The 14,503-nt window shown below is 50.5% G+C and overlaps 1 protein-coding gene across 1 annotated transcript; it reads right to left on the reverse strand.

Moving 5' to 3' along the window:
* Positions 1–2,195: 2,195 nt before the first annotated feature.
* SCT (secretin) lies at positions 2,196–6,089 on the reverse strand. Its single transcript, XM_054826396.1, has 5 exons — positions 6,001–6,089; positions 4,917–5,021; positions 4,536–4,640; positions 3,334–3,435; positions 2,196–2,307 (listed from the first exon to the last, which is right to left on the reverse strand). Exons 1-5 carry the CDS (start codon positions 6,087–6,089, stop codon positions 2,196–2,198), a joined length of 513 nt encoding a protein of 170 aa, XP_054682371.1.
* Between the last annotated feature and the right edge of the window lie 8,414 nt (positions 6,090–14,503).

Below are 14,503 nucleotides of genomic sequence, written 5' to 3' on the forward strand. Positions count from 1 at the left end.
ATTGGCTGGCTGGAGTGGATTACTGCAGTTCAACCTTTGCCTCTTTGCCTCATTGGATGACTTATTGAAACGTATTTACCAGTCACGGAACATGATAACGCATAAATTCCTGTTTCTACTTTGTTCCTGGGCCTTTCCTGTCCTAAACTCCCTGTAGTAACAAGGATATATTTGAAGCATTTCAGAATTCAGAGCCAATTCCCCCGAGATGAGCAGGCAGAAGGACAAGGGCTGACACTTGGGAAGCTCTCTGTATACTCCAGCCTCTCCCAGTGGGGAGGAAGTGGGCAAATTTGTGTTTCTGATGGGTCAGAGATAGGGTCTGTTGTGGTCAGATCATTTCCTGGAAAAAGGCATAGTGATGCTGCTATATCCCCTACACCTTATTTATTTTAGCCAGGTTTTTTCTGCATGGCCCACATTCCCTTTTATAACAGGTTTTGCTCTCTGCCCCATGACTTACATTTTCTCTCTTCTAGTTGCAGTCTCTCATGTTGCTCCTGAAAAACAGATTTCTTAAAAAAAAAAAATTAAAAGCCAGCTCTGGAACGTCTTATTATCATTTCTGGAAAAGGCAAAGGTTTCAGCGAAGACAAAGCCATCCTGGCTGCTCTTTTGTCTGGATGGTAAAGGAAGGCGGTAGGCGCTGCGTAGGTTGAGACGATGAGTTATGTTTCTGAGACACTCTTGTTATTCCCAGCCACCCTACAGTACCCTCGCAAGGTGAGCGGAGTGGATCCAGAGACAGGGACTGGGCTCCGCTGCAGCCCAGTGATTGCCCAGCAACCTTGTAGGGACAGCGCGTGTCTCCTTCTACCAGTGGCCAGCAGTGGCTCTTTGTAAGGATGCTCACCTGAATCTCCGTCCAGGCTCCAGTTGTTTACATCTCAGCAGCTTCCAAAGCCTCAAGAGCATGATATTCTGCTGCCTTGTCCAGTCTTTTTCTGAGTAAAGTTTTCCAAGCCAAACATCACCCGGTGAGGTGTTTGGCTGCTTGTGCAAAGAAACGCCATTGTTTTCAACTTGCCTACCATGTAGGAGGAGGAGAAAGGGATCAGCTGCTCTCAGTGCTCCTTTTAAAATCCCAGTTGATTTCAGAAAGTTCTCAGGTGCTGCATTTTAGCCAGATGGCCATTAGTGGCTTAATCAAATGCAGACTGTCAACAGTCCTTCCAAACGTCCTCCAAGAGGTCTCTTTCCTAGCAGAGATTTCCTATGGACCAAAATAAACAAATGCCAAGGTCCGTGAGCACAGCATTTCAGCGTCCCAGTAAGGGAACGGGGGCTCAGGTGAACGTTTGATGGACTACCTTCTTTGCAGATGTCAGGTGCATCATAAAGGGTGAAAAGTAATGGTGCAGGATGGACCGAGCAGCTCTGCCGTAGGCACGCACGGTGGCAGCTGAAGATGCCTTATTTTAGAGCTGCTCGTCAAAATCCGTTGGTTTTACAGGAAAGGTGGAGTTGCTGTTCTATCAGAGGAGGGAATCGGCCAGGCAGCGTGGTGCAGGGATAACACGTGAACCTCATTAAACAGGGGAACAAATTCCTCCCAGTGGACCTTTGAGTTTAGTGGCAATGAGAGAGCTGGGCCAGTAAATACAAGGGCAGAACGGAGTGGAAACGATATTTACGGTGTGTATCTATGTTGTGTAGCTCTCAGTATATTTCTTTGCAATAAAATCTAGCGCCTGCTAAGTTTCTGCTAAACGGAGGCCCTGATGCACAGTTGCACCGTGGGCAGTGCTGAGTCCCAGCCACGGAAGATGTGGCCAGGGACTCCTGCTAGTCCCAACACGCCGCGCGTGGGGGAAGCCTGGTAAAACACTTCTCCGCCCAACCCTGCATCCCCCACGTTCCAGCACCTCGGAACGGTACCACCCTGATTGCTGTTTCCCAGAGAGCAGCCAAAGCACAGGCGTAGCCAACAAACCTTTATTTGACTTCAGACGCTGCCACAAAGTGGAAGTGATGTGCTTCATTCAGGCTCCATCTACTGACCAGTTCACACTGACATATATTTCACTCTTGATAATCTAAGAGGTTTTATTGGGTTTTGGCTCTTTTCCAGAATTTTTTTTTATTATTTACTGATCTCAAGAGTTTTTCCTAAGCAAATTCAATAGTTTCCTTGTTTATTTTCAAGGCTATATACATGCAAAACCATCTCCTTGACCGTTTCTTTCCCGTCACCTTCAGTCGAAAGTTTGTGCATCTTCCTTCACGTCTGCAGCCAGCTGCTTAGAGATGGGGCAAACGTACTGGCTGGTAATTGCAGCAGCTTCCCTGGCATCACTGTCTGAGCGGCTGTTGGAAGGGAAGAGATGAGTGATAGTTTGTTATTTCTGGGGGCACGGACTGCAGGAAGGGTGACAAAGCCACCTTGTAGAATTCAAAGATGACCCCAAGGAGCAGATGTAGGATAGAGGGACCCAGATCGTGGCTGCCTGCAGCCAGGCACCCCACAGATGCACAGGCAAGCCTGGTGGTGTTATCATCCCCAGTTATTCTGGGCAATGGGGACAAGAGGTACGAAGGACCAGCTTATTCCTCCTCTTTTTAGCGATTTGACAGTGAGATGTCTAAGTGAAGGTGGTTGGTCTCTAGGAAGAGACGATGTCCAGATGCTGGGACAGCCCGTCCTGAGGTGTGTGTTTGAATCAGTAACTGACTCCAGACAGGAGAGCAAAGGCTTTCTATTCTAACTGTTAGATCAGGGAGGAACAACTGTTTCAGTCCAGGATGTCAACTCTGTGATTAGAAGAAAGGTATTCTGTCATTTCCCTGGGTTTTGTTATTTTTAATAACTGGCTTTTATATGGCATTTCTTAGCTCAATGCCAGCTTTGCTTTAGGTCAGGTAAAACTGAGTGCCAGGTGGGCTTGGCAGGTAAGAAACAGAGATTAGTGTGAACGTAGGCACAGGAATGGAGATTGCACGCAGCCGCGTGCCGCCTTGCAGTTAGACGGAAGCATTTGCTTTTCCGGCTCTGCAAACCACCCCTGGGAGCGTGGTTGCTGGCAGAACGACAGGAGGTACAAAACTGTGTGACGAGGGCTGCAATTCAGCAATGACCGTCCCCGAGGCCTCACAAGCTGGTGGGGGATGAGGCAGAGGTGATTATTACATATGGACAGTTCAATAAATCTTCCGCCCTTCCCCTTTTTGAGGATTTTTTGAGGATACCAAAATGAGCCCTTCTGATCTGCTGCATTACATCAGGCTTCTGCGCTTGAGGCAAAATCTGGGCTTTTACAAGTTACTAGAAGTCCTCTTTCGGCTTCAACACTTTGGTGATCAGGGCCGTAGAGGTGACAAATCTGTCCCACCTACCTGGTGTTTAGAAAGCTCTGGTACAACCACATAAAGCAAAGTTCCTCATGGGTGTTTTCTTCCTCTCTCCCCTGCACATCTGTGTTGACTGGGCCTGAGGAGCTGGTTCAGATAAAGAAAATTAATAATCATTAAAAAAAAAAACCAAACCCAAAAATGCACAAATAGTGTAAGCAGCACTGCTGTCTGGAAGGCAGGTTCACTCCTCCAGCGACCTGCCCCATGGTCCATGCTCTGTTGACCTGCTGACTGTCACCGTCGTTGTGCAGGAAGAAGAAGAAGTATCCTCTTCAAATCAGGCTCGGATGCTTTCTGGCTGGCAAAGGGACAGGTTTTAATATGCACTTGCACCATGCCTCATTACCCAGTACCGGCATGTCCTTCCACCCATGGATATATACCTTCTCCCAGCATTTGGAAATTAAAAATCTACTGCGTCTGCCAGGATTTTGTTAGCGGTGCGTGCCCCAGAAAATATCAGAGCTCATGAACAGATGGGAAGGATTCAATGTGCTACGTCTCTGCCTTGAAGGAAGGACGAGGCTTGAAGGAAACCTCTCCAGGCAACGTTGTCCCTTCATAACGTACCGGCGGCAAGGGCAGCAGCAGCTGTGAGCTGCATCACAGTGCGCCACATGGTGATGTGCTCATACACGTGGCTTCAGTGGGAGCTGGTGACCCCGTATTTCGGCTGGATGAAAGACCCCGTATTGGCCGTATATACGATTATGTCTAAAGCCCACCCGGTTTGGCAGTCAGAGCCCTGGATGGGGACTATGAAACCCAGAGGTCCTCCTCATTCTGTTACGGAGCCCATTTCCCTACAAACGGTTTCTCAGGTACTTTATTTGAAGTAGGTAAATCGCCTACAACTTTCCCCAGAAGGCTAAATCAAAATGCAAACAAAACATCCCGGGCTGTGATCTGATACAAAAAGGTTTGTGTCCTATGGATTAAGCTTGATGTGCATATGCAATAGACAGTGTTGTTTTATGCTTGGAAACGGCCTCAGTGAGAAGGTTTGTGTCCTGCTCTGCCACTATTGCACAGCAGCTTCAGGCACAGGACAGGACCAAGCCCCAGCCCAGAGTTCCCCAAACCACTGGTGATGCCACCCCCCTTTCCTTGGAGCTGAGACCTGCCTCCCTGCAGCCTGCGTGCCCCAAGCTGCCTTCCCATTCCCCAGGAAGCAGAGCTCTTACCTGCGCTTGCGGCCCATGAGATTTTGAATTAATTTCTGAACCTGAGCGTTTCCTCTCATCTTGCTGTACTCACTGGTAAACAGTCCATCGGAGTGCCTCTGGGACCTGCGGCAGGGAAACCACGGTACAGCGGCCGCTCCTCCCGGCCACGTGATGTGGGGCTTATCACAAGCCGCAGAGATTTCTCTCTTCCCACCATCAAGGAGCCCCATATCCCTCCCCTTCTTTTCTGTCTCCTCTCATCTTGGGCATCTTCCAGTGCTCAGGCTGGCTCTGGAGCTGGAGACAGCTCAGCCCCATGGGCATCCCCCTCATTGCTGGGATCCCATCTCCCGCCTGAGACGTCCATGTCCCAGGAGGGTGGTTTTGGCTGGTCCTTACCTCTCCTTGAGGCCCACCAGGTGTTTGACTAGCTGCCGCACGTAGGCGTTGCCATTCATCTTGCTGAGCTCACTGTGGAAGAGCCCATCGGCGTGTCTCACAGTCCTGGGAGGTTAGAAGAGAAAGAAGAGGTGCAAAGCCATGGGCTTAAGACCAAAGAAGAATGGACATTTAAAACCAGGAAAGAGGGTCCCAAAGAAAGACGGGCAAGAATTTATGCCAATTTGGCAAAGTTTCACCAAAAAAGGGCAAATCTTACAGGAGTTTAAAATGAATACCTTTGTTAACCATCACACAGAAAAACTACCTGCACTTGCTTCTTACTAATGTAATCACCTTACCGTAAGGGTATGGGAACGAGAGGTTAACACCGATTCAGCACAAAAGAGAAGGACAAGAGACTGGAGGAGTGGTAAATTGAACACCCAGCTACACAAACCCTGAGGAACAGGTAGATAACGGTGGTGGCACCAAAGACCAGCCCTCGCAGGTGACCGATGGACAAGCCATTAAAAGAAGGGCTCAGAGCCTCAGGGAGGTTCAACCAGAGCTATTAAACCATGGAAGGACTGCAAGGGCGTCTCAGCTCTGTCCTCCTCCAGCCTCAGCCCTTTAGCCTCTCTGTGCTTTCATTGCCCCCGCACAAGCGGGAGGACAGACAGCCCTGCCGAAGTCTTACGCACAAGATTGTGAACTGCTCAGCTTACAAGATTGACTATTTTTTATTATGCTTTCATGGGACTAGGCTATCGGAAACAGAACCTTCCACCTCTATCAGCCTGTGTAATTACCTAGCAGGAAAGCAGACTCAAGAGTGTCTTTTTTACTGTAGTTTGATCTGTTTGGGGGGGTCCTGATTTTTCTCCCGAATTAAGTCAAATCAATGTTTCCACTCTTAAGCAAGAAAAAATATTTATGCCATTTGCACTCATTTAACTAAATCAATTTCTAGAAGAAAAAAAACCCCAAGAGCCAAGGAGCTGCAAGTTCTGGAGGGAAGATAAAAGGCTGACTTTATAGCTAGCGGGCTTTTTGAACAAAAAGCCATGGAGAAAAAGGAAGCAGAGGCACAAGAAGTGCTTACCTCTCCCGGGATGGAAGAGATGCTGAGAAATGTGATAAGACAATCAAGGGAATAATTAGTTGCCACAGACCGGTCATCAGGGAAACCATGTTCTCTCCTGAATTAAAGCAGAAGGTTTTATGAGCAGCAGAACAAATGACCTTGGTCGTTGTCCGGTACGGTTCACATGCCCCACAGAAGACATTGCTGTACAAATAACATCACAGTAACTAAATTAGGTAGGAATTCCTGCCAGCAAAGATAGCATTTCTTTAAACTACAAAAGATGAACAATTCAAATCATTCATGTTGCCAGTCAGTTGGAAGTTGTGTGTAGCTGTTATCCCACCACGACGCAGTCCCGGAGCGTGGGTCTGAGGCTGGCTGTGTGAGCTGAGGTTTGCACCGGAGTGTTGCTGTGAGCCGGGCTCGTGTGCCTTGGGTACGCAGGCAGGAACCATGTGAGTTAACCCCTCAGCAGCACAGCACCGTGGAATAAACCCCCTTCTGCTGTAAGTCTCTGAGAGCTGAGTCTTCAGGGAGAGGGATTAAAGCACCCACGAAAACATCCTGCAGGGACAGTTATGAGTATACCTAAAGGATGCCCAGAGAAATCTGTTCGGGTTTTTTCAGACAAAAAAAAAGGCAGGTGCCAAATAAAAGTTCATCTACACCCAGGGGAAGGGAAGGGCTCCTGTGCATGCCGGTATCTGTCTATCCTCTGATCTTTCCAGAAGGAAAAAAGAAATAACACACATTTGCAGTAGCAGCTGAGCCTCCTATTTTGTTTTCTTACTGAAATAAAAAGAAAAGAAAAGCACATTTTGTTTATCACAAGCCATTGCATGTTTTCCCTTTTTATTTCCAGGCTCTTTTTGCAGCGCCGTGCCTGCAGAGATGCGTACGTGCCTTTAGAAGAGGGTGCCCACGTTTCCCCAAGGATTAGAGAGGAGCCATATCTGTAATTCATCACACGCCTGCCTTCCCCCTGCGGAGAAGCAAACCTTGCTTCCTCAGTCGCTGTCCTGGAAACTCTCAGACAGTACTCGCTAAGCCAAAAGCAAAGTCTCCCACTTTGGTTTTATTCCGGTCTCAAACTAGACAGTACAAAGAGCATTAAAGAGCTGTCAGAGTTTCCTGAACACTTTCTAGCCACCCTTCGGGGACTGTTTGCCGCTCTGGAGATACTGCAAGATGAGAAGAGGCGAGAGGAGGAAGGACAAGAGCGGGGGATTGCCACAGAAATTGATTCGCCGCAAGCCACAGCACAGATATTTCATGGGGTCGCGGAGCAGAGAGGTGAGAGGTTCTGCATGACGAAGGAGCCATAAGCTTCATCTCACACACACTTCTGATGCTTTAGTGTTGTGTTTCCCTGCCTGATGTGGCTTTGAGGGGGATGGAATAAGTAAAACAAGGACATTTCAAAGATCAGTTCCTTATCGGAGTCCCAACAGAGGAGACGCCACAGTACTGCTTCCCAGCCGAGGGATGTGAAAGAGAAGAAACAGCCACCAGAACCAGAGCACACCACGCTTCAGGGAAGGGAAACCCGGACGCCGAGCCTGTCCTTGGGCCGTACAATGCCTGCCACGCAATGCCTTCACCCCCGGCCAGGATCCCCCCCCGCATTCTGGCCTCCCCTTGCCAACCCTGCGCTGGCGTTTGTCTTGGAACACCACGTTTCAGAGCCCATTTTAAACCCCATCCCTAGCTCCAGAGTTCCCCCTCTCTTCATAACCTTTCTAGCTGCCAATCAACTTGTCTTTTCCCTTTCTGGACCTAAATTTGTCTTCCTGTGCAGATCGTATTTGCTTGCTGAAGTTGCCAGGAACGGTAATAGCTGTTGGGGAACTTCTCCTGTGTATCAATAACGATGTATTGCATTGGGGTTTTTAATCCGTCGGACCCCAGCGTGGAGGTAGATCTTCAGTGTGATCACAGTAGAGCTGTTTACCCTTCTTAAGATACTTCTAAGGTTTTTATTGCCCTCCCCACTGAAGCTGGCTTTCAAGAAGTGCAAACTCCTCAGCGAGCTGGGACCTTTAGCTGAAAGAAGTGGCTCGGTAGCCAGCCCAGGACCTGGGAGCATCTCAGACCTTTCCAGCAGACAAATCCTACCGCCGAAATGTCAGATTGCACCCAAAGGCTTTGCTAATCAAGGCTCCCATCACCCTGCAGGAGCAGTACCGCTAGGAGAGCTTCCAGAAAAGGCTGGTACGCAGCCAGCGTGCGCACCTCCTTGCTCCGTTGTGCTCTGCCTAAAGCTGAAGACCACGTATTGCTGGAAGCCATCTGGTCCAGCCGCTCCCTGGGCTCTGGAGGAGGAGAACCCTGCATAACACGAGCGTTGCTGTGCAGGAGGTGGATGGCCTCGTGGCAATGGCTCAGCAAAGCGTCACGGAGGCCTGAAATCCACCACCTGAAAATTGAAAGAGAGGAGGAGGCAGCCCGTCCAGCCTGGCCGTGCCAGCGCAGCGGTACTCACCGAACCGTGGTCACTCCGGGCTCTCAGCTGTCTCACGGCTTCGATGCACCACTGGCCCACTCCTCTCCATGGCCCTCTATAAATGTGCAGCCCTTATCAGAAGCAATTATTTGGGTAAAGATAGGAATATGAGTAATCATGATTAACAGCAGATAACGCATCCAGGCTGGAATGTCCTTTTAATTACTCTCTAAACCTGATCGAGTCATTCGCAGCAATTCCATGGACTGTATTTCTGCTGATGTGTAATAATTCCCGCTTCTGTGTATAATGACAGCAATTCCTTGGGCAAACATCCCTGTACCAATTGATTCATTATGATTGTCATCATTATCTCTCCTCCTGGCTTTAATTATCTCTTGATAGGAGCTTAATCTTCTGTCATTTTTTTAATTCTGGCTTGGGTTTTGTTTGCCAGGAAGAGTTGGTGAGCGTACATGTGTACAGGCGATTTGCCTAAACAACGTGTCGCTTTTTTGGGGGGAAAACATTGTCTGATCAGTAGGAGGAGGGCTGACTTTTGCATGGGGGGGACGACGCCTTTCAAGCTGTGGTTTCACAGCCACGTCTGGGAAGGGTCTGCTGAGAACAGGCTGTATCACAGCTTCAAAGAAAGAAGCATACTTACACATGCACAGAAAACATCCTGAATATATTCCCTGCCTTTGCTGGGGTACAGAGCTGGTTGCTCTCAAATACTGTTATTAAAGGTGACATGGAAATGGAGGGAGAAAATAGGATTACACCCTTTCTTTCCTTCCTTATGCTGTATAAAGTAGCTAGGAAGGATTAATCGTTATAAGTAAATCTTATTTTCCAACTGGAGAAATAGGAGCTATATTACGCTTTTTCTTGTCTACTTGTCTTTTTTTCTTTGGAAAAGCAGAGGGTGTCCCCGTGGGCTGGGAGGGACATGATTTTCCCCGTCATCTTTCCCTCGGAAGAACAACCCGCGCACCGACGAGCAGCAAGCCTCGGCATGACGGCACGTGACTGCGGGCTGCAGCCGGAGCCCTGCAAAAGGGAGGGGGAGAAACAGCCGGGACATTCCAGGTCCCGTTCCAGGACTGGAGGACCGAGAGGTGCCAGGGCCACCGGTTGGGCAGGGGAGCCCGGTTCCTCCTTTGGGGCAGCGCGGGCCAGTCCTGCACACACACACGTCCAGGCACTTGCAGAGCCTTTTCCTCTCCTTCCTGTAACGACTGCGTTCTTCAGCTGCGCTTGGGCTGGCGCTGCTCCTGCAGCCCTCCCACCAGCACTCTGACACAACTTGCTGGAGCGTTACGGCCTCGATCCGTGCATTCCCTCTCTATACAACCAGGTGTGGATGCGTTGAGTCCCATCCTTCTCCCGTGGCAGCCGAAAGCTCTTCTGGGCACCCAGCCCTGCTGTGGGAGCCCCCAGTGACATCTGAGATTATTTTTGTTCTTTGCATTTAAATCTTCACATTCTTCTGTATTCATATTTTATGTCTGCATCGGTGGTGGCCAGCTTCGGCTTGGGCTCGTGGCGTTGCCAAACATCTATGACTGAGAAAGACCACATAGGAGCAAGGCAAGGAAGGAAAAAAGTTTATCAAAAAAAAGGCTAAACAACATACAGGGAGCTAAAAAAGACTAATGTGATTTCCTTTCCTTTGCAAATAGCCTCAATGGGTCCGAAGTACCCCAAGCTCTGGGGAAAACTCAGTTTGCTATGAGGATCTAAGCGTGTCTCATAAGAGGCTGCAATGACGAAGTGGCCCCGTGGTGGCAGCAGAGGGTGAGTAACAGGAGAGTAAAAGCTGCTGGGGACTGGAAGAACGGGAATTAAGTAACCTGATTTATCTACTTTGCAACAAAAATTGGATTTGCCTTGCAGCAAAGGTGATGGGGTAGAAAAGTGTGCGGCCGTGCCCAGCACTGCTGCAGCATCATGCAGGTGACAACCACGGGCTTGAGCTGAAATGCGGTTCCTGAGGCATGGACCATGCAAGGAATCTCAGAAGCTTTTGCAAGCTGAAATTTATACCTAAATAAACCAGAGCCCAAACAAAATCCCCAGTCCTGAAACAACATCTGATTCTCCTTTAACCAGAATTAACATCAAACTCTCATCAGGAGACATCACGGGAGCAGGAGTGATAAATAATGCTGCTTAGCAGTATCAGCTGAATGGAGCTTTGTGAATGTGCACCTTGCTTTTCCCAGTCTCCGTTTGTGGGAGCGGAGGTTCCCCTTGCCTGCAGTCAGCAGGCACAAAGCATCGGTAAAGCGTCCCTTAGTCACTGCAACCTGACCCATCATCCATGTGCCGCGTCATCGCAGAGAAACGCTCCCCTCGTTGACTCTAAGAATGACGAAGGATCTTGGAATGATAAAAGGTGCCCTCATCTGATCCCTGCTCCTTGCGCAGCTATCAGACCCCAAGCCGCAAGGAGTCAGGGCTGAGCCGAGCGTTGCCGCAAGCCGCCAGTGACTTACCCGTTTATGGGACATAACGCTGTTCCACGGGACGTATAGCAAAGTGCCGCAACCGGGTCACCCCAAGGAGCGCTGAGGCCGTGCATCAACGCTCCTTGAAGAGGGCAGGGAGAGACGCCCCGGGGCAGGAGGGAGCAGGGGTCTGTGAGCCTTGGGACCATCCCAGAGCAGGAGGTGAGCCGTCCCGAGGACGTGTAAAGCCACCGGGATCTTCGCGCAGTCACTTGTACTTAGGCTTGACGCCCACTGACATGCGCCACGTGGAGAGACCTGCGGTGAGCTGCATTAAGTAAATCCAGCGGCCACGGGTGCAAGGGCTATTCACGGCAGCCACGGTGCTGGCTGGGAACACCCTCGTGCGTGGCAGTGAGCAAAGGTTGTGAAACAGAGGGGCCACCCCCACTTCGACGCCGAGGCTGTGCATTAAAGGGTGCCTAACGCCTAGCGCGTACAACCCGACCCAAAGGCAGCAGAGCTGAGAGGGGCGTAGAGGAAGGTCTTCTTTCTCCTCTTTACAGTGGGAGAGGTGACCAAACCCACAGTGTGAAACGCAGCATCTCATAACTACGTTAAATGTATTAGCCCCAAATTTGGCAATATTGAAGGAGAGCACGCGAGCCTGGTGTTTTTCTAGGTTGGAGGAAAAGACGCAAGAAACTGCATTTTGAAGAAGAGAGGGTTTCATCATAAAGCTCAGTATCCTGACCCCACACCACACGAAGGACGCAGGCAGACTCTGAAAAATCAGCGTACAAAGCTCTGGGGGGTCATTCTGAGTTTTGAAGGGGAGACATTCCCATTCGCACCTCAAAGAAATTGATACAGGAGATCAGAAAAGACCTTCTGGGCAGAGGAGCGGTGTGGATGCATTCAGAGTCCATCTCCAGAGAGCTTTAAGAACAGGCTGGATAAATGCTGCTACAGTGTCATGTGGACATTGTTGCTCCTGCCTTGGGCCAGGAAAGCTCATCCAGCCTTTGGGGTTGCTGTTCATCCAGGGCAACCCTTACAAGGTAGCATCCCTTACCAGATTGTCCACTGTCCAGACCCCAGCTGTGGTACCACAACTCAGGGTCTGCTGGGGCTGCTCTTTTTCATGGAGACACCTTGGTTGGCCAAAATGCGCATCCCAAAAACGCTCCTACAACCTCTGCGCTGCTCTCTTTGAGGTCCGTGGCTTTGAGATGGCTAAGTGCCCAAGGGTCAAGACAGGCTGAGAAGGTTGGAGAAGGACCATCTCATCCACCACACATGTCCAGCAATGGTGTCACAAGTCCTGATGAAGCTGTCTAGGTGCAGGTGACCTTCGAGGAACCCGGGCAGAGGCTGGGTCCATCCAACGGCAGCGCCGCCGATGGCATGGGAGTTTATTGAGGTCAGATGGTACTAGGAACCGCATGGCTAAATCCTTCCTACGTAAAAGTAAAGTACCCTCTAATCAGCTTACAGGGGATTCAGGAACTTCTACCTCCCCCAGTCTTTTTTTTTTTTTTTTTCTTTCTTATTATGTATGTGTGTGTGAGCCCATGTGTGTAGTGGGGATTTGCTCTTGTACGTTTGCAGGTGAGCCCTCCCCATGCCGAGGAGCTCACCGTGACGCTGCTATCTACTGAGAGCAGACTGGAGACATTTTCTTGCACCACTCCCAGGTCTGTAGGAGAAAGGGCCCTAAGTGGAATAAGGGGATTGGAGGATTTAGCCTTCTAAATGCTCCTTTCTTGCACAGGATGGTTTCAGGAGTGGTTTTAATCTTTACCACCTGATTTTGTAATTTTGGCTACAAGAGGAAGGAGTGGGGTGGGATGGGAGGAAGAGGTGAGCAGGGGCAGCGGTGGGTGGGCATGGGAGAAGGAAAATCACAGTCCTGTACGGCTGGGGGACCTCAGAGAAACACCTGCCCCCTCCCAAGCCCCACGGTGGGCTCAGTTAGTTTTCCCACACTCTGAACAGGGTAGGGAGCAATCCTTGTCTTGGAACAAACCCAGTGTCACAGAAGCATGCCAGCCCCTCATGGTCCCTTTTGGAGGTTCATGCTTAAAGCAGTGTGCAGGACAGAGGGAAAAGCCCTGTTTGCTCTCTGTTTTGCTGGCTCCCCAGTGCCCGTGTGTGCAGAAGGGCTCTGTCACGCTCTGTCACGCTCCCTCTGTGAGCAGGCAGGGAGCGTGCACGTCCCCATGCCCAGTGCGACGAGATACCTGGGGTTCATTCAAGTCCCAGCCTTGGAATGGGAGAGCCCCGTCCTTGGGGCTACACACCCCTCCGTGGCAGCACGTGATTTGGCAAGGGGCAGATCAACCACAGGGTCTGGGAGGTGCGTGGTGCCCTCTCTCTGTGTCTATGCGGTGCTCAGCTCCTGAGCTGCCCTTGGGTTGGCTTGGATCGCTACGTCCCTCCTCTGCGTTGTGCGGCGGGGCAGCGGAGTCCAACAAGGCAGGCGGGAGACCCGTTGTGTTTTGCCGCAACGTATGGCACCTTTCTAAGAAGAAAGTTAAAAAGCGAGGGCTAAAAGCATAAAATGTCACATTGCTGAAAGTGTGCCCACTTGCTCTGAGGTCTGAAAGGAAGATGCTGGACACGGTAGTTATCTCCATGGTTGGCAGCACTACCCAGGGCCAAGGACAGCAAAACCTTTGTGTTAGGAGCTCTGGGCCGTGCTAGATTGTGACCTGCAGTTGTACCTGCTTCTAGCCGAATCCTTGGGTGAAATCTGCAGTAAACCCCAGCTCTTTTGAAAGAAGAGATTAAGAAAAACACCCAATATTCTTTCTGGAAAAAAAAAAAACCAACACGCTTGAAACATTTTGCTAAGAATTGGGAAAAGAAAGGGGAAAAGTACTGGATTGGTGCGTGGGTGGTACCTGGGGTGCTGGCAGGGTGCCGTGGCTCCCCATGGGATGGGATGGGATGGAGAGGCACTTTGGGAGCAAGCCAGAACATCCCTTATCCCCCAGCTCTGGAGCAGGGATGGGTGCTACGCCAGAGGGTCCCCCAAGGGTGCAAGCCAGCCTCCCTAGCGGTGCTCTGCCTGGGGATGCTGGGGCTGAGCCAGGCTCATCCTGCAGAGCCTGCTCCCCGGCGCAGGCAGGAGACAGCCTTCAGTTCGGAAGGATTCCTGCGAGGCAATTCCCTCCTGCGAGCAAATCCTCCTCCCTGCTTGGGAATGGACACGGTAGAGAGAAACAAGGGTTGGCTTTACCACGGCTGGCACTGTCACCCAGAAAAGCAAAAGCCAGGCTCGGGGTACAGGCTAGGTTTGAGGGGAGGAGGGGAACTCTGTTTCCCAACCCGCGTGCGTATTGCGGCTGTCTCTCTGTCACCACGGAAGCACAAAGAGCTTTTTCAAAACCTGCAAAGACAAGCTGCCGCCCCCATCAATCACCTGCTGGTTTTTTTACACCCTACGGGTCTTCTTCCAAATCCCCTTCGAGGAGCCCCAAAGCGGGCGCACTCTGCCTGTCCCCAGGTAGTCCCCATCCCAAGCGTGGGATGCCTGGATGGGACAACAGCGACAACACGTACCACTGCGGGGACATGATGGGACAGGACCGCTCTGGCCATCCTCCTGGCCCAGCAT

The sequence above is a fragment of the Grus americana genome, chromosome 5 (assembly GCF_028858705.1).
Source record: "Grus americana isolate bGruAme1 chromosome 5, bGruAme1.mat, whole genome shotgun sequence".
NCBI lineage: Eukaryota > Metazoa > Chordata > Aves > Gruiformes > Gruidae > Grus > Grus americana.